The 27,712-nt window shown below is 42.6% G+C and overlaps 1 protein-coding gene across 2 annotated transcripts in view; it reads left to right on the top strand.

The window, feature by feature from the left end:
* The first annotated feature begins 14,032 nt into the window (after positions 1-14,032).
* LOC117870364 (zinc finger protein RFP-like) overlaps positions 14,033-27,712 on the top strand; it is a 37,497-nt gene continuing 23,817 nt past the window's right edge. For both annotated transcript variants that reach the window (XM_034757503.1, XM_034757502.1), the window contains exons 1-2: positions 14,033-14,385; positions 23,954-24,253. In XM_034757503.1, the coding sequence (XP_034613394.1) occupies positions 14,034-14,385; positions 23,954-24,253 (652 nt within the window). In that variant the 5' untranslated portion in view covers position 14,033. The remainder of the gene's footprint in view (positions 14,386-23,953; positions 24,254-27,712) is intronic.

Here is a 27,712-nt window from a genome sequence, read left to right as displayed (position 1 = left end):
ACATTAACAGTTAGCTTGTGGCAAGCTGGGGTATAAATCTACCTTGAACTAGTATGCGTTGCACTAACCGTCCATGTAGATGCTATTACCATGCTTTAAAGTTCTTCAGTGTACTTTTATTTATTCCCATTTCAAAGTGATCATTAATTTGTACATACCTTTATCTAACAAAGCACCTAAACCTTAAACATGTGCAAAAGTCCACTTTGAAAAAAGCACTGACGTGCATGCTTATCTTTAAGCATATATTAAAAGTTAAGCAAATTCTTCTATACAAATATAAAATAGGATAGACAGGATTATTATGTGAAAATAAATTGCAAGACCTTAAGGACGAGCCCCACAGACCCACAGGCAGCCCACAGACCCACCAGTTATCTAAATACAGGATAAAGGCTATGTTAAAATATGTAATTATATCGGGGCACAAAGAATATCCATATAATACTGTACATTTATATCAAACATCCAGTAAGATCACTGGTGTACATCAACTGTACTGGTTGTACTGACATCAAACACATCAGCTGGGATGTGGGGAACACATCTGGGACTTTACACAATTCAGCGATATCTGTTACTGCAAGAGCAGCTCCTTCACATCAACCTTCTAGAGTTGAGTGGTCAGAAATGCTGGTCTTCACTTTTTCTCTCTAATCAGAACCTACTGAATCAAATTACTGATAGACAACATAGCCTGTATGTGTCACATCAGTCATCAGGGAGGTACTTCTTCCTCCTCTCTCTGTGCTGAAATGATAAAACTTAGGAATTGGTGAATAGCCAACCAGATAATCATCTCAGCTTCTTACCTCCCCAGGATCCAAAACACCATGACAGACAACCTCATCAGACATTTCTCCCTAAATTACAAATGGGAGCTGGACTCTCAGGTCCTCAGTAGAATAGTCTTAGGTTGAGGATTCCCAGAGGTTGATCTTCTTGCCATACCAGGCAATAAAAAGTGAAACAAGGACTGTTCCAGGAAAGGTCTAGGAGATATGTTTGTCATTTCACAGATGGGGCCTTCTTTATGCATATGCACCAATGTCATTGTTTTTAAGAGTTCTCAACAAGATCAAGCAAGATTTTGCCAGAATCATTTTGATTGCTTCAATTTGCCAAGATAGGTTTTGTATTCTTACACATCCAACTCTCCTCTCATCCACTATGGCGGCTTTCAATGCACTCCAGTCTGTTGTCTCAGGATGTTGATCAAATACTTCGTTTATACTTGTAGGTTCTGCAGCTGTAAGCATGGCTCCTTAATAGTTCTCAAGGTTAGAGACTTCTTATTAATCAGAAGTGCAATAGGTATTATTAAAGAGTAGAAAGAAATCTATAAGCCACACTTACCTCTAGAAATGGAAATAGTATAATCTTTGATGTAATCATTGACAGATTTCACATGTGTGTTCTTCTCTTTCCACTGTCTTGGGTTACCTGTTGGAATGGAAAAGATCAGGACTTTCTATGGGTTCACTTAGCAGCAATATCAGCTTTCCACTTTCCAGTAGAGTGTCTTTCATTCCTTGATCATCCTAAAATGGTGAGATTTCTAAGATAGTAATAAATTTCCATTCCTTTTTAATCTTTGGTTTCCCAATTTTAATACTGTATTAACACTGAATATTCCAAGGAATATATATTTAAATATATACAAAGGACTGTTCTGCAGAAGGTCATGCTGACTGAGGAAATGAAAGGAGAAAATAACTTATACATGAGAAGCAGAAAAAAGTGTGAGATAACAATGGAATGGAAAGAGTGTTAATCATAGGATATGACTACATAATCAGATTTTTCTCCAAATACAGGACAGAAATATTTTTGAACACTTCTCCTTTTTTTGCAGTGTTATTGATAATTTTACCATTTCCATCTAGTAATAGACCAATACCACTGTCCGGATTTTTTGTTGTTATTCCTAATATATATATTTTAAAAATCCTGTTCATTGTTAGTCAGAAGGAAGGACCTGAGCAGCACCTGTTCAATTCGCCTGACATCCTAATAAGCCAGCCTCATGATTAGGGTGCAACCAAATCCACAACCCATTTTAGTCAATTTCATGGTCATAGGATTTAAAAAATCATAAATTTAATTATTTTAGCTATTTAAATCTGAAATGTCATGGTATTGTAATTGCACTGCTGGTGGTGGCAGTTCTCCCTTCAGAGCTGGGCTCCCAGGAAGCAGCTGTTGCTCTCCAGCTGCCCAGCTCTGAAGGCAGCGCAGAAGTAAGGGTGGCAGTACTGCAACACCCCTAAAATAACCTTGTGTCCCCCTCCCCAGCAACTCACTTTTGGGTCAGAACCTCCAGTCTGAGAAACGTTGGCCTCCTCCATGAAATCAGTATAGTACAGGGTAAAAGCACACAAAAGACCAGATTTCATGGAGGGAGATCAGATTTCACAGTCTGTGATGTGTTTTTAATTTTGGTAGGGCCCTACTCATGATGTGCCACTGTGCCTGAGTGGTGGAGGAAGCCAACAGGACAGTTCATAAATGCAGAAGCAGTAACTAGCTGGCTGCTCAGCACATATGCCCACAGACTTTGCCTCCATGTGTTCACCTCTGCAAGCCTGGCTTCCGCTGTGCTCCTCCACAGTGCCAGCCAAGACCCTGACCTGCACCCAGCCATGTTCCCAGGCTGTTCCAGAAATCCTGATAATCTGGTTTTCACCCTTTGGCTCTGACATTCAGATTCTGAAAACTGAACAGTCCTTCTCCCACCACTAGGCCTGACCATATAAGACCCAGTGTGACATTATCCAGGGTACATAAACAGTGGTGTCCCCTGACTCTTCCAACCTGGGGTGTCTTTTACACTGCTTCACTGTGAAAGCTACCACTCCTGGTCTGCTCACACACAGCTGCCAGTGTGTAAATGACTCCCGGCTACACTGCATGAGTGCTATAGCCAGCCACTCATGAATTACACTGCAGAGTAACACCAACAAATTCCTAGTCCCACACTTTACCTCCAACAATGTGCATCTTGTGTTGCTCAGCACTCTCCTGGACAATGCAAGCTCATATAAAATCCATGAAAAAGGCTTTGACAAGAACCCTCACCAAAGGCTCTTAAACAAAGTAAGCAGTCATGGGATAAGAGGGGAAGGTTCTTGCATGGACTGGTAACTGGTTAAAAGATAGGAAACAAAGGTTAAATGGTCAGTTTTCAGAAAGAAGAGAAGTAAATAGGGTGTTCCCCAAGGTTCTGTACTGAGCCCAGTCCTATTTAACATATTCATAAATGATCTGGAAAAAGGGGTAAACAGGTAGGTGGCAAAATTTGTAGATGATACAAAACTACTCAAGATAGTTAAGTCCCAGGCAGACTGCGAAGAGCTGCAAAAGGATCTCTCAAAAACTGGGTGACTGGGCAACAAAATGGCAGATGAAAATCAATGTTGATAAATGCAAAGTAATGCACATTGGAAAACATAATCCCAAGTATACATATAAAATGAAGGGATCTAAACTAGCTGTTACTACTCAAGAAAGAGATCTTGGAGTCATTGTGGATAGTTCTCTGAGAACATCCACTCAATGTTCAGTGGCAGTAAAAAAAAAAACAAAAAAAAACAGAATGTTGTGAATCACTAAGAAAGGAAAGATAAGAAGACAGAAAATATCACATGGCCTCTATATAAATATATGATACACCCATATCTTGAATACTGCATGCAGATGTATACCCCAGCTCAAGAAAGATATACTGGATTTGGAAAAGGTTCAGAAAAGGGCAAGAGAAATCATTAGGGGTATGGAACAGCTGCAGTATAAGGAGAGATTAATAACACTGGGACTTTTCACCTTGGAAAAGAGATGACTAAGGAGGGATATGAGAGAGGTCTATAAAATCATGACTGGTGTGGAGAAAGTAAATAAGGAAGTGTTATTCACTCCTTCTCATAATACAAGAGCTAGGGGCCACCAAATGAAATTAATAGGTAGCAGGTTTAAAACAAACAAAAGGAAGTATTTCAACCTGTGGATCTTTTTGCCAGAAGATGTTGTGAAGGCCAAGACTATAACGGGGTTCAAAAAGGACTAGATAAATTCATGGAGGATAGGCCATTTATGGCTATTAGCCAGGATGGGCAGCGATGGTGTCCCTAGCCTCTGTTTGCCAGAAGCTGGGAATGGGCAGCAAGGGATGGATCACTTGATGATTACCTGTTCTGTTCATTCTCTCTGGGGCACCTGGTTTTGGACATTGTTGGAAGACAGGATACGGGACTAGATTGACCTTTGGTCTGACCCAGTATGGCCGTTTATATGTTCTTATATATGTGATATGCACATGCTTTGTAATCCTCAATTGAGTTTCCCAAACACTTCAACACAAACACACTGGTTTAGATAAAACACTAAAAAAAATTATTAACTACAGAAAGATAGATTTTAAGTGATTACAAGTAATGAGGCAGAAGAGTCAGAACTGGTTACAAGGAAATAAAAATAAAACACAACTACCACCTAATTTAACAAGCTGAGTGTATTCAAAGCAAAGTCTCTCTTACCACATGGTCCAACAATCTTAGTGGCTGAACCTCTCCTAGAAACTGCCATCCCCACTAAACCTCTTTTCCCCTTAGATACCTTTCCCATGAGATCGTACTTGTCAATTCTCTGAATTTATTGAAGACTACTTTCTTATCTTTAGTCAACCTCTCTTGTGCCTTCTCTTCTGCAGAATCATTATCTCTGTGTATTCACAGTCACTTTCACCCATGTTGTCTTCCACCTTCAGATTCACAACCATTTCCTTGCTTATGCCCAAATAAATCTTAGTCTTTAAGGTGTCACTGGACTCCTAATCACTTCCTAGTTATTTTTCAGCATCATAGCTAAAATAGCTGCCCCTCTAGAAAAGTAAAACTCTAAGTGCTAATAAAGAGTTGACAGAGATTTTTTTTTTAATTTTAAGAATAGTCACTCTCTCCTTACCTAAAAAGCAGGAAAACAACAGAGACTCGGACAACCAAGAATGTATCTGTTCAGTATTCTTATACACATTTTTATCTGCTTCTTTTCCCTCTTTACTCATCCCCTAAATTGGTCTGTCATCATATTACATTGTAATCTACCTAATTCACACTGCAAGTTTCTCAGGGATAGTGTTTGTTTTCTTATATATCTATGTATAGGTGTGGAAACCTGCAGTGCTCTATAAAAGATTAGTAACAATACTTAATAATATTTAAGAGTGGCCCTGAAGCTACTATTATTTTATTATGCCTAAAGTCCCTAATCTGGAATTGGGATCACACTGTGCTAGGCACTGTACAAACAGAGAGTATGAGATACTCCCTTACAGTTTAAATAGACAAGACAGAATAACAATAATCCACAGCTAACAAACAAGCAAAACATTAAAAGGTACAAATGTTCTTGTGTGTTTTTGTTTACTATTTTTCTCAACCCTTCTCATATCCCCAACACTTCATACAGGTGCCCCAAACAGCCTGCACCACCATTGTTAGCCCAAAGAACTCTCACTCTACTCAGCCCTTCCCCTTAGAGATAGCTCTCTTCCCCAGACAAAATGAGCAAAGATCAAATGACATTGAGACTGGTTTGTTGGTTTGTTTGTTTGATAAGTTTGCCATGATGGCCCCACGTCTGGGAAGTTGTAAGATGCGTGCTCTCTCTGCCACCTCCTCCACATGTTCATTAACAACAGCCATGTCAAGTCTCTGCTCCTAGAGGTTACCACATCACCTCTTAGGAAGGTGGGTTGGGCCCCATGCTGTACCCCAAGAGAGCAGTGGGCTGCTGAGGTACATGTGCTGGGTGCCAAGGGAACCTGGTCTGACTTCTGCTATTGCTACAGCAGTTTCAACAGCAGTCAGACGGTCATTAATTCACCCACAAAACTCAAATTTAATGGGATCAGGATCCAGCCTCTTGTCACTATCAGCTATTTCACACTGGAACATGTTCTCTTTCAAGCATCGATTTGTCTCTGGCATTATCTTAATTTGGATATTGGCTGATGTGGAACAGGGATTTAAACTCCCATCTCCAACCAGGGTGCCCTAACCACTGGACTATAACCACTGGACTATGGGATATTCTGATGTAGTTCTGTCTCAGTCTCTCCAGTTAAAACTGTTCCACTGTGTAAAAATAATTAAGTATTCATGAGGCCAAAGTCGGGGTAATACTCTATAGCGCAGTGGTTAGGGCATTCACTTGGTATAGCCAAGTCCCTGCTCCAGTGACTATTTAAATATATAGAGGAACAGCATCAACAGAAGAGAGTTAGTGTGCCATAGAATATCTCATAGACCAGTGATTAGTGCTCTCACCTCAGACGTAGGATATGTGTCTTCAAATCCCTATGGGGAGCTGAGCCTGTAACTCCCGCTTCCTGGATGAGTACTTCTAACAGATTGATTGGGTCTGCCCAGTGAGCTGGCCTTTGAACAGTCTCCTGGGAGTAGCCCCTTTTGTGTGCCCAACCCCAAGCGTACATACTTTTCAGAGGGTGAGCCCTGCACCTCTGCACCTCTGAGAGTGTGTCTTCAAGCTCCAGCACCCCTGTTTCTCATCATGATTCTCTCCAGCAAGTCCAAGAAACTTTACCTTCTTAGGGAGTAATGCAATCGAGCAAGTGTCTGAAGAGACACAGCGCAGCCTTTTCACAACAAGGCAGCATTTATTAGTCAAATGGAATACAGCACTGGAGAGTCCTTAGTTCAGCATGGGAAAGCCAAGCTCAGTTACCATCCGTGTTGGTAAAAGCCTTGACCCAAAATACCCTGATCTCTTTACACTCCATCTTGACTCTCAATCTCTCTGTGTCTTTGTCTCTGTGGTCGTGTGTTCTTAGCAGCAATTTTAAAAGACTGTCCATTCACATTTCGTGCCTTTGTTTTCCACTGTAGACACACTGTTTTCACAAGTCCAGCCAGTTCTTGTTAATGTGTCTCGTTCAAATCCAGACAGCTTACATATTTACCCACCCTAGCCCTTATCTACCTTGTCACATGTATGAAACTTTTCCCATTAAATGTGTAATAATGCAAAGTGGATAGGTACACTGAGTCATACATATAGTTCACAAAAAAATTACAAAAAAATTCTCAGACATCATATCCCTCTAACCACTGGGTTAAAGGTTATACTGGATTCACCACTGCCTCCATCTCTGTTGTTTTGTATGGGGTCTGATCTGTTAGGCTCCACAGACTAAACGTGAGGAGCAATGCCTAGTTTGAAGATTGTACTGGGACTTAAGCCCCTGGTGCCTAGATGGAGGAGGCTGCAGACATGCTCAGTGGCAGATTTTTAGATGCCTGAGAGGTTTTGTCATGGCAACTTGGGCACCATAGAGTTAGGTTGAAGCTAAATGTGCATTTGTTGGATCTAAATTTTGCATTTGGATACTTAAATCGCAGCTATAGACTCAAATCCCTGTGTGCAGCTGGCACTGGACAATATTGTGTTCAGGTTAGTAAATTGTATAGGTCCTGATCCCAGAAAGCACTTAAAATTTAAACATATTTAAACTTTCCTATAGCGAAGCAAATAAGCACTGGCTTAACTTTATATATATCCATGTGTGCTTTGTTTAATTTGGAATCATAGAGAATAAAAATATTGTAATGAGTAACCAAAATTATTTTTTTTTAATGCAAAGGAATCCCAAACACTACAAGACATCGTGGAGCAACCAGCAGATACATCAGCCATCAGTATATTGAAGAATCATTACCCTAAAATAAGTAAGTATATTGGAATACATAAAATATCACCATGTATTATTGTACGTTTGTAACAAACATGCATCAACTCTTAAACTATTTAAAATACATAGTTTCTACATTTGGTAAGGAGGTCGCTGGTGTGTATCAGTTGTGATCAATAGTAATAATAATATGCAGAATTTCCTAATTTCATGATAAATAAATAATGGAGCTTGAAGAAATAATCATTCAGAGTGCAAAATCCAATGGCTCAGCTAGACATGAGTTTAAATATTAGCTGTGCAGCCTTTAAGATCTATGTATGTTGTGGTGGTGTCACTGTGTCAGTCCCATGATATTAGAGAGACAAGGTGAATGAATCAATATCTGTTATTGGACCACATTCTGTTGGTGAGAGAGACAAGCTTTCAAGCCTCATAGAGCTCTGTGTATTACCTCACCCACCTTGTCTCTCTAATTAAAAGTCTAGGGGTTTTTAAATAGTTAGACATGCAATTGTTCACATAAAATTAGCCATCAACACTTAATTTGCCTATGCAGTTACCCTACTTCACACTATGAACTGTACAATTTCTAAACATATTTGAGTCTCAGTAATAAAAAGAAGCCTCACAACAATTTTGCAGATACGTGAATATATATATAATACAGCATCTTTCCCCCCCCCGGACTTTTAATGCGAGTTTTGTAATTCACAGCATGTGCTTTCAAACACATTTAGTTCAGATCAGATATTTGAATGCTTATTGATGTTTCATAGCATGAAATTTGCCCTCTCCCTCAATGTGGAGGAGATATGCAACAATTTTATGTCCCCAGTTATGATTTCCACTACTGGTTTTAGCCAAAGTTTATTAACTATAAACAATAGTTGTAAAGTGTTTATAAGACCCAGAAAACAGATCAAAGCAGATTACCTAACAAATAAACAAAACACAATCTAAATATAATATACTAAAGAGATTGTATATGAGTAGTAAATTCTCAGCCTAACTGTTGTCTTAGAAAGTTTGTAGAGATTCTTGAGGGCAAGCTGCACTTGCCTGCAGCTTAAACCCCCAGGTATTCCTTATACAGGTTAGAAATCCCTCTAGCCTGGGTTCAGCTCATCTTCCCCAGTCAAGTCCTTGTTCCTTAGGTGTTTGCAGCAATCTTCTTGGATGGGGAGTCAGTGAAGAACTCAGATGATGCCACTCACCTGCCTTAAATAGCTTTGGCATATGGCAGGAACTATTTGTCTCCCAGATTGATTCCCAAACCTGGTCAGTGGAAAAACAGCTGTCTTTAGCTGACAACTGCCTGGCTGGGGCAAACAACATTGAATAGTCTGGGGCAGGGGGAGAGGATTTCTGGCCCTCTGGGTGACGCAGAGCCACAAACAATCTTTAGCCCAGAGTATTCTGGCTGGGGCAGACAGTAAATAACAGTCTATAAGGGAACTCAGGCCCTCTTGGCAGGGCAGAAACATGAGTAGTCTTTAGTCCACAACCACCTGATCTCTGGAAAACAGTAATTAACTCTCAATATGGACCTCAGGCCTTTGAGGAGGGGTAGATAACGAACAGGCTATAGCTTCACAGTGAGTGGAGTCAGTGGCAAGGGGGGAGGATAGGGGGAGCCAGGCCCACCACGTAATAGCCCAGTGCCTGAAATGTGGCCGATGTGTCTGCCACCGGGTCAGCGGGGATGCTCTGGAAACACTCTGACTCATTTTCCAGCACCAGAATCAGACTAAAGTCTGGTTCCCTGGGCTATATCCTACCACAATTTGGGTGTAGGGCTCTGTAGACCAAAGCTCATCTATTCTTCCGCCTCCTCTGACTGCAGAGTGTGGCTCCACTCGAGGGCCAGTCCAGGATCCTCCAAAGATCTTCACTCCTTCTAAGAGATGATTGTTCCCTCCAGTGGTCCAGCCCTAATTGAGCTCCAGAGCTCTCCTTTTATGTTTCCAGATTGGAGGGATGCCACTCCACTTCATATATGGGGCAATTACATTATGACACCGGATGAGCACTGGGGGAAGAGCCAGGAGAAATAGAGACAAATGTTATAGAACTGATACAGGGATCAGTGCGTGGCCTCGGTTTGCAGGAGATCAGACTGGATAAATGCAATGGTTTATAGTTTCTCACTTTGAATCTATAATTTTGGTGTTTCCTAATAATTGGAGTTCTTTTCTACTCATACAGATCCTAAAGATGGAAAAAGGTAGCTAATACCACGAGATCAGGAAGGGATGTCAGGGAGTCCTGATAAGTGCTGGGGATCTGAGTGGTTTGTGGCTGATTGAAGGAGTGGGGGGTGGATTCAGATTTTACCTCTTTGCCAATGGGGAACATTAGGGTTTTTTTTTCTTTTTTTTTAATTTGAATTAATGATTAATTATCCCAGATCTACAGCCACTGAAATTAGGGGACAAACTCACCTTAATTAGGGGCAGATAAGAGAGTCACAGTCACACTACTGAGACATATTTCAAATGGCCATGTTTTCCCATGAGCAGAAAATTACCTCTCAAATTCTTGTAGTTTCCGTGCAGGTGACATATTTTCAAGCACAGCACTATTCAGAATTTTAGCATCTTATGTCCTGATGCTGAACATACTGAGAAGCTGCTGCTTCCTTTGGTTTCAATGGAAAACAGATAAAATAAGCCAGTCTGCAAATCAGGCCACTGTTGATGCCGATTTATTTTCCTTTTTTATGTAAAAAAAAAAAATTACTAGATGCAGATGAGCAGAGAGTTCCATCCAAAGAAATGATGAATCTTTGAGAAAATATGTATCCTGGAACATATTACCATCTGTTCTATTTCCCATTTCAATTGCTAGTTCACATGGGTGAGAGTGGGACGTTTCAATGTACTCATTTGTAATACCATTCTTGTTAGAGTTCTAGTCTCCTATTGGCAGCTCCTGTCCCAGTGTTGAGTTAATATTATTCTTTGAACATTTCTTACAGCGATAATCTTAAAAAAAATATTCCCAACATCAGGAGAGAGGAAAAGCCCTGGTAAGTGCCAGCAATCTTCCACCAGGTGTTAGGTGGGAAAGGACATATGGGGGCAGGGATTGGAGTGATTCATTTAAGGTAAGTTGCAAGGGTAGCATTGAGTCCTCCCCATACTTCTTTCCCTGTTGCTCATCACTACAGCATCTCCCCTCTTTCCCCCCCCAAGTTTCAGCAGCAGCATTTCCCCCACCCCATAGGGCTGAGGTGTGCCTTCTTCTCTCTGTCATGCTGTCTGGAGTGGCTCACAACTATGAGTACCTACCTCAGAGTAGACTGTCAGAAAACAAGACCAGCACCATAAGCTGGTTATGTATTCTATTAGATTTTACCAAGCCAGTATCAAATGTGAATTCCTAGATCATTATACGAGTCTTACCAAGGAGTCCTTGGACTCTCCAGTCTACCTTGTGACCCAGTCAAGTTGTACTTTGTGATACACTTATAAAGTTAGTGGATTATACCATGCTTGGAGGGATTGCAAGTGCTTTGGAGGATAGGATGAAAATTCAAAATGATTTGGACAAATTGGAGAAATGGTCTGAGGTAAAGAGGATGAAATTCAGTAAGGACAAATGCAAAGTACTCCACTTAGGAAGGAACAATCTGATGCACACATACAGAATGGGAAATGACTTCCTAGGAAGGAGTAATGCAGAAAGGGATCTAGGGGTCATAGTGGACCACAAGCTAAATATGAGTCAACAGTGTTACATTGTTGCAAAAAAAGCAAACATCAGGAAGTATTAGTAGGATTGTTGAAAGCAAGACCTGCAATTTAATTCTTCCACTTCCATGCTGATTAGGCCTCAATTGGAGTATTGTGTCCAGTTCTGGGTTCCACATTTCAGGAAAGTTGTGGACAAATTGGAGAAAGTCCAGAGAAGATCAACAAAAATGATTAAAGGTCCAGAAAACATGATGTATGAGGGAAGATTTAAAGGACTGGGTTTATTTAGCCTGGAAAAGAGAAGACTGAGAGGGGACGTGTCAGGGTTCCTTCCCCACTCTGAACTCTAGAGTACAGATGTGGGGACCCACAGGAAAGCCCCCTAAGCTTATTTACCAGCTTACATCAATATGCTGCCACCACCCAAATAGTTTGAATCATTTGGGAAACTCTGTCTAACCCCCAAAAAATCTTTCCCTCCAAAGTACTATAATCCTTCCCTGGGTAGCCCTGAGGGACTCCTCCACCAATTCCCTGGTGAACACCGATCCAAACCCTTGGATCTTAAAACAAGGAGAAGTTAACCATCCTCCCTCCTTTCCCCCAACAATTCCTGGTGAGTCCACATCCAATTCCCTTGGATCTTAAAACAAGGAAAAATCAATCAGGTTCTTAAAAGAAGAATTTTAATTAAAGAAAAAAGTAAAAATCATCTCTGTAAAATCACGATGGAAAATAACTTTACAGGGTAATCAGATTCAAAGAGCCCAGAGGAACCCCATCTAGCCTTAGTTTCAAAGTTACAGCAAACAGGGATAAACCTTCCTCTAGCAAAGTAACATTTACAAGTTGAGAAAATAAAGATAAAACTAACACACCTTGCCTGGCTGTTACTTAAAAATCTGAAATATGAGAGACTTGTTCAGAAAGATTTGGAGAGCATGGATTGATGTTCAGTCCCTCTTAGTCCCAAGAGCGAACACCCACCAAAACAAAGAGCACAAACAAAAGCCTTCCCCCTCCCCAAGATTTGAAAGTATCTTGTTCCCTTATTGGTCCTTTGGGTCAGGTGTCAGCCAGGATACCTGAGCTTCTTAACCCTTTACAGGTAAAAGGATTTTGGTGTCTCTGGCCAGGAGGGATTTTATAGTACTGTACACAGGAGGGTTGTTACCCTTCCCTTTATAGTTATGACAGGACATGATAACAGTTTTCAAGTACCTAAAAGGATGTTACAAAGAGGAGGGAGAAAAATTATTCTCTTTAACCTCTGATGATAGGACAAGAAGCAATTGTCTTAAATTACAGCAAGGGAAGTTTACGTTGGACATTAAAAAAATGTTCTAACAGTCAGGGTGGGTAAGCACTGGAATAAATTGCCTAGGGAGGTTGAGGAATCTCCATCTTTGGAGATTTTTAAGAGCAGGTTAGACAAACACCTGTCAGGGATGTTATAGATGATGCTGGTCCTGGCATGAGTGCAGGGGAGTGGACTTGATGACCTTTAAGTCCCTTCCAGTCCTATGATTCTATGAAAGGTGAGTCCCAGTTTGTAATTTCAAATAGTGGCAGTGATGTGCTAAACTGCTAGTTTCCTAAAAGTCTTTTTAAGGTTCCCAAATGGTTTCTTGGGTTTTCAAATGTTTTCTGAGTATCACATTGCATCTGATACTCTTCCATGTAAGGCTCCAAATAGTCAAGATATGGGATCCTTCCTTGAATTCATACTTATAGCTTCTTCTCTCAGAAAACCACCTGAAAGTGTCACTACTTATATGTGCTTTTCCTTTGATCATGGTGAGTGAGGAATCAAGTGCAGTGCACCAGAGGTGTAGAACAGGAGAGATCAAAGTCACACCAATGCCTGAGAATCATTATACAGGGGAAATCTTTAATGAGCCATGCCTAAATGATTCCAGCTGGTGAACCATGATGCTTGCTGCACTGGAAGATACACATACACCAACCCCCTGGCAATATGATCTGGGGGGAAATAATTTACCAACTCCAAATCTGGGAATCAGTAAGACACTTAGCATCTAAACAAAATCTACTATCCAGACTTCTAAGAAAGAGGCTCTGTAGCACCTAACAGCATGAGACACCTCAACTGGTATCCCATCTCTGACTGCTGCAGATCTCCAATGCTAGAGGGGCAAGTGAAACTGCCCCTTTCACTCTCCTCAGAGATTACAACTGTGAATCAGGTGGTAAAATTCTTTCCAATACCCGCATGTGACAGTCTGAAGTCCCAAAGCATGAGATGTTAAAAAAAGTAAATTGCTGATTAAAGAAAGAATAGATTGGGCACTTTTGAATAAAGTTTAATCTGGAAATGTGCTCAAATATAGATAGAGGGCAAATGAATCATTTTATATTTTCTCTGTGAATTCCTTCCTTTTCCAGCCAAAATCAATCTCTCTTCTTGAGTCATTGTTTACAGGATCCAATGGGGCAAATATTTTCACCCATTGAAAAAAAAATTGTAGTACTGGGATATTGATAGAAGTGCGGCGCTACAGTCATCCTTGCACACCCTGCAGGAAATTCACTGACTCTGACCCCATCCATTTGTAGCAGAGGTAGCTGCCTCATTAATAGTATTCTATTTTTTAATACTAGACTGGAAAATGGAAGAACTTTCCAAAAGGGGAAAGACTCTGAAAGCCGACATCAGCCCCAGTCAGGTAAAAAGAAGATCCTTGTTTCATCTGAAGTTAAAAGGAGTCCAAAGCCAGCGACAGGATCCCCTCTCTTGGCTGGCTAAACAGATTGAAGTGGTGAGCATCAGCTTGACTTCCAGAGATGATCAGATTGTCCTAACAATGGGAAGGAATCAGAAAGCTTTAGTCAGCATGGAACTTGCTACCAGAAATGAACCAAAGCAGCTGGAAATCTGCCTAGTGGAGAAAATGCCAGGGCCAATGTCCGTCCTGAGAGGCAACAGCTGGAATGAGAAGCTGGGGCAACTAGAGGCTTTGGGTAAGAGAGGACACTGAAAATGCCTTTCTGATTTGTTTCTACATCCCTGATCTCCCGAAAAGCAAGACCACATTATACTAGCTGCAGTAATACAAAGCCTGCAACAAAACTGTGAGGGACCACCTTCTTTGGAGGCTTCTTTGGCTCAATTGATAGATCACCTGAACAGGGAGAAGGGTGTGGAGTTGTGCCATTTCATTGCCTTCTACTTTATATTTTATTTGTGTTTGTTTTTATATCCGAAGGAGGCTTGAAAGGTCCCTCCACCCTTTGTAGCTATATGTTTGAAATTCAGATCCTGTCTGCTTGAAAAGTTTCTCTGGTGACTAGAAAACCAGACTAATGAAATGGTGATATCACAAAACCTAGAGGGAAAATTTTCAAGTGGGAAGAGAAGAGATGTTCATTCAAATCCACGTGTCATTGTCCTGCTTCACTTTCTGTTGTTTCCTTCTCCAAAGCTTCAAGAGCAAAATTAATACCACTGTGGAGATGACATTCTTCCTAACAATTCTTCACATCCAACCATTGTGGGAAAGAGAGACACCTAAGAATGAACAGTCTCAGAGATTCCCAACATATCCTGCAGTAATTCCACTCCTGACATATATAAGTTGGAATCAGTCAGGGAGGTATATAACTTTCCACCCTTCCTTAGGCATCATAAAGACACTGAGAAGGGAACACCTGTTCATATTTGCAGGGTGAAAGGCCAGAAAGAATTGCACAATGAAGCTTGACCTCCTGCACAGCACAGCCCATATATTTCACCCAAATGTTGTGACCAATGGCTTCAGTTAAACTAAAGTACTTTAGTCTGCAGGATAGTAAACTGCTGTGTGCCAGAGGCAGATAACAGGAGACACCAAAGGGCCAAAATGTTGTGTGCAGTGGCGGATTACTGCACAGGCCCACAAGGCCTATGCCTAGAGGCCTTGGCTAATTTGGGGGCCCCTGAAGGAGCGCCTGCTGCTCCTCCTCTTCCCCCTGAGGCCCCACTCCCTGGTCAGGCTGGAAGCCAGGGCCTGGTGAGCACATTCCCAGTGGCCCCCCTACTCAGAGCTCGCCCGAGCCCCTCTTCCCCCTTCCACGTAAACTGGCCCCTTGCCCCTCTCCTCCGCTCTTTGCGAAGCTAGCATGAGACATTCCACTGATCCCCCTCTTCCTCTGCAGGGGACTTATCCAAGTCCTGCTGCTCTCCCATCCCAAGACCCACTGGTCACCCCCCCCCAAGTGCATTTTTGGCAAAACTGATCGTCAGTTGGCAAGAGCAAATGGGACAAATTCCCAGTTTTGCCAAAAAAGTCAGCACATCTTGTGCAGGTCTTAAAAAGGGTACTGTCCCAGCCAAATGGAAAGAGCCACCCAGAGAGCCCAAGCAGCTGTGAGTAGCTCTGTACCCTCCACTTGCTCTGGGTTGGGTAACGGAGTGCATGAGAGAAGCCCTCAGCCCATGTCCCTGTCCCCCAACAGTGCATGCCACCTAGGGCAGGTGGAGGATACAAGGTTCTCCAGAGCTGTCCAGGATGGAAGTAGGGTCTTGGGAGGAGGGGAAGGGGAGGACCAGGGGCAGGATCTCACAGGGGCAAATATTTGTTTCTTTGTGCCTAGTACCCCAAAAAATCTTAATCCTCCTCTGACTGTGTGCCAGAGGCAGTTAGCAGGAGACATCAAAGGCTCACAAACACTTGAGTCCCCTGCTAAAGGAGAGAACAATTGGAAAGGACACACTGACATGATCCCAGCAGGCAAACAAGGCCACATGCAAAGGAACGCAACCTCCTCCCCCTGCCAATAATGCCTGTCAATATGATCTAGCAGAAGACTGCTTTCTCACCCTGAATCTCGGAATCAGTGGGAGCCTCAGCATGTAATCAAAATATACCTTCCATATTTTTAAAATACAGCCTCAATAGCACCTCACTACACCAGCCACTCAACCACTAGCCTATCTCTAGCAGCATCTTATTTCTGATACTTCAGAGGAATCCAAAACTGTTCCCACCCCTTCCCCAGTTTACTATGGTGAATCAGGTGAAAAATTCCCTTCTGACCCCTGTAGGTGACTGACTGAAGCACAAAAAGTTTTTGAACATCGTTGATTAAATAGAGACTAAATTATTTTCTTGTAAACTGAGTTTTGAACAGAATTAGTCTCAAATCCTGGCTGATTGCAAATTAATGGTTTAAAGTTACTGTGTGAATTCCTTTCTTTGCCAGCCATAATTAATCTCTCTTTTTTGACTCACTTGTATCCAAGATCCAATGGGGAACATGTTTTTTTATCCATTAAAAATATTTTAATACTGGGATATTGGTAGAAGTGTGCTACTGCAGTTCTCCTTCCACACTCTAGAGGAAATGCAGTGATTCCCACCCCATCCATTTATAGTAGAGATAGCTGCCTTATTAATAGTATTGTCCTTTTAAATACTAGACCAGAAGCTGGAAGAAATTTCCTCATAGAGAGAGAATCTGAAGGCAAATATCAGGTCGAGTCAGCTAGAAGTAATCTCTTTATTGGGACAGAATTTAGAAGGAGTCCAAAGGGGAATCCAAAGGAGTCCAGAGAGGACGTGATCATTCCCCTCTATTCGGCATTGGTGAGGCCTCATCTGGAATATTGTGTCCAGTTTTTGGTCCCACACTAGAAGAAGGATATGGAAAAACTGGAAAGAATCCAGCAGAGAGAAACAAAAATGATTAGGGGGCTGGAGCACATGACTTATGAGGAGAGACTGAGGGAACTGGGATTATTTAGTCTGCAGAAGAGAAGAAAGAGGGGGGATTTGATAGCTTCTTTCAACTATCTGAAAGTGGGTTCCAAATAGGATGGCTCTAGACTGTTCTCAGTGGTACCAGATGACAGAACAAGGAGTAATGGTCTCAAGTTGCAGTGTGGGAGGTTTTGGTTGGATATTAGGAAAAAAAATTTCACTAGGAGGGTGGTGAAGCACTGGAATGGGTTACCTAGGGAGCCAGAATTTACCAATGTGCATCGCCAAAGAGCCACAGTAATACATCAGCAGTGCTCCGTCAGCTCCCCCCGACCCCCAGTGTCTCTCATCCACCAGCAGCACCACCAATCAGCACCTAATTCTCCATCCCTGTGCCTCCCATCTGCCACGATCAGCTGTTTTGTGGTGTGCAGGAGGCTTGGGGTTGGGGGGAGGAGGAGGAGGAGGAGCAAGGGCACAGCAGACTCAGGGGAAGGTGTGGGGACCTTGGGGGAAGGAGTGGAGTGGGGCTAGGGCCTGGAGTAGAGCCAGAGGTTGAGCAGTGAGCACCCTGTAGCACACTGGAAAGTTGGCACCTGTAGCTCCAGCCCCAGAGTTGGCGCCTATGCAAGGATCTGCATATTAACCTCTGAAGAGCCACATGAGGCTCAAAAACCAGAGGTTGGCCACCCCGATCTAGCCCATCATCCTGTCTTCCAAATGTGGCCAATACCAGGTGCTTAAGAGGGAATGAACAGAACAGGCTATCTAGCATCAAGTGATCCAACCCATCACCAGTTCCCAGTTTATGGGAAAACCGAGGCTAGGGATTCACAGAACATAATGTTTCATCCCTGCCCATACTGGATAATAGCCATTGCTGGACCTATCCTCCATGAACTTATCTAGTTCTTATTGGACCCCTTTACAGTTTGGATTTCACAACATCCCTTGGGAAAGTGTTCCACAGGTTGACTATGAAGTCATACTTTTTTTTGTTTGTTTTAAATCTGCTGCCTCTTAATTTCATTGGGTGACCCCTTATTCTTTTGTTATAAGAATGAGTAAATCACATTTCCTTATTCAATTTTTTCACACCATTCATGATTTTATACACCTGTCGGATCCCTTCTTAGCCATCTCTTTTCTGGCGTTGTCTGGGCAACCACACAGATCTTGGTCTTATACGATGCCAGATGGGGGAAAACAGGAAAGAAACAGAAAGAAGGGAGAGGAACAGAAGCCCCAAGGGCAGAGGTCCACAGGCAAAGGTATAAAAATAGTCCTAGGGAACCCCATAAAAGGGTCAGGAGTGGTCTTACAGGCCCAGCACATCCTGCTCCCGTGCCAGCTGATGTAAAGGCAGATCACAGTCTCTTCCTTAGTGGTGATTCAAACTTCCCTCTGATCTATCAATATAGGTAGGGCCCTACCAATTTCACGGATGTGTAAAACATGTCATGGACCAAGAAAATAACCCTACCCCATGAAATCTGATCTCCCCAAAATCAGCTGGGCTGGGGAGGGACAGGACGTGTCCTTCCCCTGCTCAGCTGTTACTGGAGGGAGATTAGACCCACCTCCACAAGCAGTGCAGAAGTGAGGAAAAAGTGAGGGTATACCACCCTCACTTCTGCAATGCAGCAGCCCCAAAGCTGGGCTCTGAGCTTCTGCCTCCCACAGTTCCTGCCCAGGCACAGGGCACCCGAGCTGTGGGTTGCTACAGATGCCTGCAGCTCCTGCCGCAGACCCACACTGCTGCTTCACCACACTGCGAATGCTGCTGGGGCTGGGGTTCACCCAAGCTCCAGCCATGGGCTTGGGGCTGCCACCCCCTGCAGCTCCTGCCCAACTCAGGATGCCCAAGCTCCAGGGCTGCCGCCACTCTGCCTCCCCCGCCCCCATGCGGTTCCTGCCCTGGCTCTGGGATCTAGAGCTCGGGGGATTCTGTACCCCGTGGCTCCTTCACAGGCTCTGGGCGCCCAGGCTCAGGGCTGCTGCCTCCCCCCAGAGGCTCCTGCGGGGGCTGGGAGCACCCAGGGCTTTGCCCCTCACAGCTCCTGCCTGAGCTCCATGCTTCTGCCCCACCTCCCCATGGCTCATGCTGGGTTCAGGGCTGCCCCCCCCCCATGACTCCAATGGGGGCCCAGGGCTTTCAAATTGTCTAGGGCCCCTTGGCATGGGCCCTATGGGCCTATGTTTTAATCCACCACTGGCCCTGACTAGCAGCTAGGAGCCCCTGTTTGGGGTCCTCCCAGCAGCAATGGGGAGGTCAGAATTCCTCCACCTCTGGGAGCCTCGTCCAGCTGCAGGAAACTTCACAGCTCTTGCCCTCAGAGCTGGGCTATGAAGGAAGTACAGTAGTGAATATGGCAATGCTGAAATCCCCCTACAACATCTTTGGGACCCGCCTCCCCACACACAATTTCCTTTTGGATCAGGATACTCACCATTACACCACCATGAAATTTTAGATGCAAATATCTGAAATCATGAAATTGACCAATTTTAAGAAGGGGCTGTGAGGCTGTGAAATTGACTAGAGTGAACTGTGAAATTGGTAGGGCCCTAAATATAGGTTTTAATTAATAAAGGGGGGCATCCATGATGGAGAATCCACCATGATCCTCAGTAAATTGTTCCAATGGTTAATTAATCTCACTATTACATAATTATGCCTTAATTGAACAGTGGCAACAGTTATACAAAAATATGCCTGTTTGCAAAGGTGTCTTATGCTTTTATTGCCCTACCCTCCCTCATAGATAACACCACATGTGAGGGTGCAGAGTACCTTTCTGTGTTTCAGAAGCATCCATGCCTCAATTTCTCTCCTTTGGAGACAGTCTTTCCTGACCTAGTAAAGTGAGTTTGTCCTCCAGCCAAATTATAAATCCTTCCCTTCCAGGGCAAAACAAGAAGTCAAAGCACTAAAATCCTTTTCCTCACACTCTGGCAGAGCTAAGAGTGTTTCGGCCTCCTCAAGCTGAACAGTCTTTCAACCCTAAGTGCAGGGCTTCCCTTCTCCCTTTGTATCAGGGGCTAATCACAGTTCCTATTGCAGGACGCTATATTCATAAGAACAAAAGAATGACCATACTGGGTCAAACCAAAAGTCCATCTAGCCCAGTATCCTGTCTTCTGACAGTGGCCAGTGCCAGGTGCCCCAGAGGGAGTGAACAGAACAGGTAATCATAAAGTGATCCACCCCCTGTCGCCCATTCCTTTACTCTCACTGCAAAGGTTTCTATGTAACTTCATGAAGTGAAATCATTGGTCGTGCTGTGCCCTTCCTTGTGAACATTTACCAGCTGTGGGATCTAAACTGTGAGGCAGCAGAGTGACTTGAACTCAAGGCTATCCTTATCCACTATTTTCCAGGGCCACTTCCTAGAATGCCTCTCTCAGGTCAGGGCTTCTACCTTTCCCAGTCCTCTGCCAAGCTTTGCCCAGGCATTTTTTCTGGCTCCCTCATTACAGGGAGGACCAACTTCAATCCTGAGTGCCTCCTGTTTCAGAAGACCACTGGCAGGTTGGTGTTCTCCCTGGCTCTGTCCTCATGTTATGCATTTGTCTTGCACAACTCCATAGCTGTACTCAGATTTTTAGCTTGAGTTATGAGGTAGAGCTCTGTATTATCACATGTACATGTCTCCCCTAGACGGGAGGGATGAAGCCCTAAGCAATAAGCTCATTGCCTTTTCAAGAACTCCAGTGGCCATCTTTTTGTTGAGTCATTGGATAAGGTCATGGCTGAAACCAACCATCCAAGAAGTTTCTCACTCTTGTCAAGAGGTACAGGAAGGGCCTATAGGAAGTCCAGGTGCTGCTTTCATGGCTCTATGTAGAGTAAATAGCAGATTTTCCCAGTGTTCCAGGGAAAGGTTGAACAGAGAGTCCCGTGGCGCTCACCACTCCTTCAAAAGTAAGCAGCATGCCTATCCCTTTGACTGGTCCAAGGGGAACACCAAGACTGGGCCATCTGGCACCTTCAGCAGATTAGGGCAACAGAACTCTCTTATTTGTAGAAGGATCTCTAATTGATTCTTGTCTTTTTGGCCAAACCTTACAAATGAATGGGGTGAAATTGGACTTTAAAAAAAACCCACCTCTATAGAAATGGATCCAAAACATGCTATATGGGGTGCAGAAAATTTCCTTTAATCACTGTGATCTCTTTGCATCAGTGACAAGATCAGATGCAATAGAATTTCCACCCAGAGGAGATCTGTGAGCTGATCTCTCCTTTTGGTACTCCCCTGATAAGCATGAATGCTAAGCATCCCCAGTCCTTTTCCAGGAGCAGGGATCTGAAAGCAGCAGCCACAAATACATTCCCTCAGCCTTAGCTATCTGGTTTATTGTACACCTTTCTGTCACTTCTAATTATGTATAAACCTATACAAAAATTGAAGAGGTAGAATGCAGAGGTGCTTCTGAACTTATTGACATAGATTTAAACATTAGGACCAAAATGAATCCTAGCTATATTATTTGCCCATTGCTAGATGCAAAGGGAAGAATTGTCAATAATAATGCAGAAGGGCAGATATGTTCAAACAACATTTCTGTTCTGTTTCTGGGAAAAGACAGGATATGTTCATGATGAAACATTTCCCATTCCATTAGTACATCAGGATGATGTTCAACAGCAGATATGGTAGAAAGAGAGAGCCTACAGTTCAGGCTAACTGGCCAGTCACAGAGCAGCATGCAAAGAGAACACACACACACAGCCAACATCTGGCGACACTCGAACTGCCCAAAAAACACAGACACGTTTCAGTAGCGAAGGCACCCATCCAAGTTTATTATCAACAAAGCATGGTACTAGTATCCTCCAGACTCTACTGGATTACTAATACATGTAACAATGTAACAATGGAGCAGCTCAGTCAGTGGCAGGACTTTCCACTGCCCTGAGGCCAGCCAAAGACAGTCCCTCTGAGACTCCTCTTTATACACCAACTAGTTACCAACTGTGTGGTTTTGCAATACCAGTCTTGTTCTTGCCAGGTTCTGTGAAGTGGAAGCAGGCACATTTTATAACAGGGACTGATTTCTGCTCACAGCCTATCTTTTGCTAACTTTGCTTTATGTTAGCAAGACTTGACCATTACTTTAGTTCAGGCCTCATACCAGGCCTCTAATACAAGGCCACGTTTCTCAGGCTCTCCGTTTCTACAACAGCAAATACTAAAGTTAGACAAATTCAGCAGGTACTGAAAACCTGCATTGTGTCCATAAAAGTGCAGGGCTATTTTCCTTCCCCCATAAAGGGGAACATTAACCTCTAACAGACATCTGAAATTAATTGAAAGAAATTCAAGTTCTTATATTTCTTTTCCTAATTATTGGAAAAGAAGATGGAAGAGCATTTCAAGTTAGAAATCAAAACCAGTCGGAGGGCAATTGAGACATTATTGGATGAAAAATTAGGAAGTGTCCAAACACACCTAGAAACCTGTATACAAAATCCCCTTTTAGATCTGGAAAAACATATTTTAAAACTAAATATTCAGTTGTCCTCCATTTTTTCTGGAAATACAAAAGAAGCACAAAACTTGAAACAGCATGCAGTTTGCCAACAGAGATGAGCTGCAGCTATGGAGAGATATCCTAGAAAAGAAACTTTTAATGTCATATCCCACTCTGGAAATTAGTCATTTGGAGCAGAAATCAGAACAGCAAGAGATGAAAAAAAAAATGAAGAAAAAAAAAGTTTTCACCCGAGAATAGCATAAAGGGGACATATCAGGCTGTACTTGCATCAGTCATACAAAAGCCCTCTCTTGTAATCAGTTTTGACAGCTTTTGAAGTATAAAGACAACCTGAATGCCCCTTTCTTGCATTAAGTTGTATCAAGAGCATAAGAGTGGTGAAATACACAAATAGAGAAGGACTAAACGGGTTAATATGAACTAACAGGTACTAATGCAAATATCCTCCTTCAAGTGGCTCTGCATATTCCCACATGCGGGTACTTTGCTGCCGTGTGGTGCTTTAAGGTAGAACCTTCTCAGTTTTGTGCCTACTACAGTGCATTCATGCCTCTCAATACCAGAAGGTCATAGTCTCTTTGGATTCATGGGGTTGATTGGAGCTACCACTTATGTAACCCCTTCCGCTCTACTGAGAATGCAAACAATGCCGCATTGTATCTTGCCAGTTTACACACCCAATTGAGACAATCTTCATATGTTTATCACCATTCCCCTTGACATTCTGTATTCGTTGAAGTGGTGGATGAACAGATTGAATGTTCTCCAAGGTGTACTATTCATTCCCTATGCCCCATCTGAGACAATTGCATCAGACACATCCAACACAGGATGGGGAGCGCATTTGTCTCCATTTACAATTCAGGGTCACTGGGTTTTCCAAGAAAAGAGCTCACAGCACAGTGTGTTGGAATAAGGAGCAACCTGGCTCTGAGATCATTCCTCCCTCATGTACAAGGGAACATTCTGCAGGTTGTAACGGTCAATATAACCACTACAATTTAGCTGAACATACAAGGTGAAGCTCACTCGTTCCACTTCTGTGCCAAAGGGGTCAGACTATGGGATTGGTGTATTCTTCATTATATCTATCCGGTTTCCGCCACATAACCAGTACATAATTTGGAATGTATTGCATGATTGTCTTCTCCTTCCACCTCCCGTGGTCAAGGGATGTGATGAGCTACCTTTTTTCACAAATGAAAAGACACTGCCTTCAATAGTATGCTGTTCATAAAAGTGCTGGGTTATTCTCTTTCCCAGCTCAATGAAAAAATTAACTTCTAACACACATCTGTAATTATTTGAAAGAAACTCATGTTTTTAATTATTCTCTTCCTTATTATTAGAAAAGAAGATGGAAGCCCAGTTCAATTTATTGAATGAGAAATTAGGAAGTGTCCAAAAGCACTTAGAAGTCCAGCTTCAAAATCCGCTCCTCGTTCTGGAAGCACAGATTATACAACTGAGAAATCAGTTGTCCTCCATTGATGAAAAAGTTTCCCAGGAAGGAGAAAAAAAGCTCAAAACTATAGAGTGCATGCGGTTTGCCAACAGAGATGAGCTGAAGGTGCAGGAATGGAGATATCTCCCGGAGAAGAAGGAAATCAGTCATTTGGAAAAGAAATTAGAACAGCTAATGAATACAGGTAAGAGAGGACAAATCAGGCTGCACTTGCATCAGTCATACACAAGCCCTCTCTGTCTATGAGAAGAAAACCTTCCTGGAATCTTAGTGGAATTCAATTTAATTAGGGGTGGATTGAAAAAAAAAGAAGCTTCTAGCCAGTTTTGACAGTTTTCCAAGTATAAAGACAACCTGAATGTTCCTTCCTTCCTTTGTGTATAACTCAGTGGCACAAACATTGTTAATGCAGAGGTACGGTTACTCAGCGGTATGTCATTCCCTTGCAAAATGTTGAATTGTGCAAAACCCAAATTTCTTCAAACCAGAAATGCACAACTAAGGTAGCCCATGCAAACTTCCTTCTGTCCTCTTTCAGCAATGACCCAATATGCCCATGTGTTTATCGCTAAGTGTTTGAGAATACACCAGGTTCTGGCATCTCCAGCATCTGGTAATGATGACAGTCAGTATAAGTATGTTGAGGTATTTCTGTCCTTTCTGTCCTTTAACAGATTTAAGTGGAATCATATGGGAATGGGTTGAAAAGAGAAGTGAATTGTTTTCTATTTCAGCAACTGTGGGTTTGACAGACGAAAAATATGTTTGTATGTATAATAGAGCATATTGAGGCATTGCTAAAAGAGATCAGCGTCATTGCTGTATGTGAAATTTAAATTGTGTATTTCTGGTTTTCAGAAGTTTGAGTTCATAGCTGAACTAAATTCCAAAACTTCTGTCATTATGCAAACAAAGACACACATCTTTGCCAAGAATATTCTGAAAGACACATATATTCTGATGTCATTTCACTTAATATAAATACTTTCTCAATTTACTTAATTGATTAATGAAGTCATGATTGTTTACAGCTGAGAGCACCAACAATTTTTAATGATAAAATTGTTCAGTGGGTCCTTCTTCCCCCATAAGTCATTCTTCTCTCTTGATTCCCCAATAAGAAACATCTGCCATAACAAATATCCTTCATCAATCTCCTAGTTTACATATGCCTATGTAAGCATTATATACATGCATATTTCTAAAGGGGGGGGGGGCGTTCCATGAATATAGGGAGTTCTATAGATGTGGAGGTGCCAAGGATCATTAAATATAGCCTAATGAACAGAATTCCTGAATGGGGTTACATATAGGCTAAGGGCCAGTGTTCTGGGCCTTAGAATCCACCATACTCTTTGTTAATATCATAAAGAGTCTAAAGAATAGTTAATATATATAAAAGAATTAAATATAGAAAAAGAGAAGGACTAAAAGGGTTAATATGTACTAATAGGAACTAATGCAAAAGTTCTCCTTTACGTTGCTCTGCCTGTAACCACATGTGGGATATGTGCTGTCTTGTGGTGCTTTCTGGTAGAACCTTCTCCAAGAGGTGCCTACTGGAGTGCACGTGCGCCCACTCCTAGAAGTCCCCTTAGATTCTCTGACTGCTTGAAGGCTGGGTCTGCCTGCAGAGGAGGATAGAGGAAGAATTGGGAGGCCTGCTTCATCTTGGGTTATGCCAACCAATGCCTTCACCACTTATGATCCTGGATACCACCTAGTGGAAAGAGTGGCAGCAATTGACTTTTGGGGCCCTACGAGATCCAACCACAACTGTTCTTTTTTTTTTTTTTTGGTGGGGGTTTTTTATTATCCGTCTTATAGATGAAAGGGTAAAGTTTCCTCTGATGCGTACACAGGGGGTAATAAGTCCTCAGATCCATCTCCTCCTGATCTGATGGTGCTGACTGTGGTACAATATACCCTCTTTGAGGAAGACAATGAAGAATTGGCTTCTGCTTTGTAGCAGGGGGACCTGGACACATATGTTGACCTAGACTTGTTAATTGATGAACAAGCGGGAATGGCTTCAGCCTTTTTCTCTGGTCATCTCTACTGGCTTCAGATATGTGCTGGATTAATTTCAATCTCAGCAGAAAGAAGATATCTTTCAGGTCTAGTCCTAGGATGAGGGAACCAGCTTCCTGTTCTTCATCTTCAGCAGAAACCAGGCCAGAGATTTGATGTGATGCTCAAAGGGACCAATCAGTGAGGTTCATTCTCCTTTCTTATTTGCAGACATGCTGGCCCAATTTATCAAGCAGAGGAGGCTAATTACATCAGATACATAGATAGAGGCAATTATAGGCCAGGGTTATGCCACTCAATGTGAAAACTCACCCCCACCCTCTAATTTCTCATACCCTTCCCTTTTCAGGGACCTTTCCAAGAAGGTGATTTTACAAATGTAAGTTCAGAAGCTGATCCTGAGAAGAGCTGTTGAAGAGGTACACAAACAATTTTGGTGTCAGGGGTTCTATTCAACATATTTTCTGATACAGAAAAAAGATTGGGGTTTACATCTGATCTTAGACTTCAGATATTTAAAGAAGGACATCAGAAAATTCCGGCTTCAAAAGTCAACGTTGCCCTCCATATTATCCTCACGTACAATTCTAGATTGGTCATCATTCTCAACTTAAAACACGGGAGTTTTCATATTGCTATCCAGTACAGTCATCAAAAGTACCTGAAGTTCTTGGTGGTGAGATGCCATTTCTGATACAAAGTGTTCCTATTTGAGTTGGGAGAAGCAGTGAGATGGGTTGTGTGTGTCTGTGTGTGTGTGTTTGCCCAAAGTGCCTTTCTGTGGAAATGTAACTTCTCAGAAAGGAAGGTATTTGCAGCAGCTAAATTTCCATTGCATCACATGGAAGTTGCAATCTCCCCCTTCTCAGATCAGGGGCTCCTTTTAAATATGAGAAAGTCCAGTCTCTGCCCAAGTCAGTGGATTCCTTTTACACGTTCCATAGTGGACTCAGTGGAAGGGAGAACCTTTCTTCTGGAAAACAGGATTTTAAGACTACAGGAAGTGATTTCCCAAATTCAAGCCTCTCGACACCAGAAGGTCATCATCACTTTGGGACTCGTGGAGTTGTTCAGAGCTACCACTTATGTAATCGGCTCTGCTCTTCTGAGAATGCGAACAATGCAGCATTGTATGTTGACAGTTTACACACCCAGTCCAGACAGTATTCATATATTTATCACCATATCCCAGGACATTCTGCATTGGAGAGGTAGTGGACGAACGGATTTAATGTTCTCCAAGTTGTGCTATTCATTCCCCCTGACCATCCTTGACAACAACATCAGATGCACTCCACACAGGACTGGGAGGCCATTTGTCTCAATTTACAATTCAGGGTCACCAGGTTTTCAAGAAAAGAGCTCACAGTCCAATGTGTTGGAATTAGGAGCCATCTGGCTCTGAGATCATAGAATCATAGAATATAAGGGTTGGAAGAGACCTCAGGAGGTCATCTAGTCCAATCCCATGCTCAAAGCAGGACCAACACAATTAAATCATCCCAGCCAGGGCTTTGCAAGCTGGGCCTTAAAAACCTCTAAGGATAGAGATTCCACCACCTCCCTAGGTAACCCATTCCAGTGCTTCACCATCTTCCTAGTGTGTCTTAAT

This window comes from Trachemys scripta, unplaced genomic scaffold, assembly GCF_013100865.1.
Source record: "Trachemys scripta elegans isolate TJP31775 unplaced genomic scaffold, CAS_Tse_1.0 scaffold_26, whole genome shotgun sequence".
Lineage (NCBI taxonomy): Eukaryota > Metazoa > Chordata > Testudines > Emydidae > Trachemys > Trachemys scripta.
The sequence above is the reverse complement of the archived record's forward strand: the minus strand, read 5'-3'. Positions and strand labels throughout refer to the sequence as shown.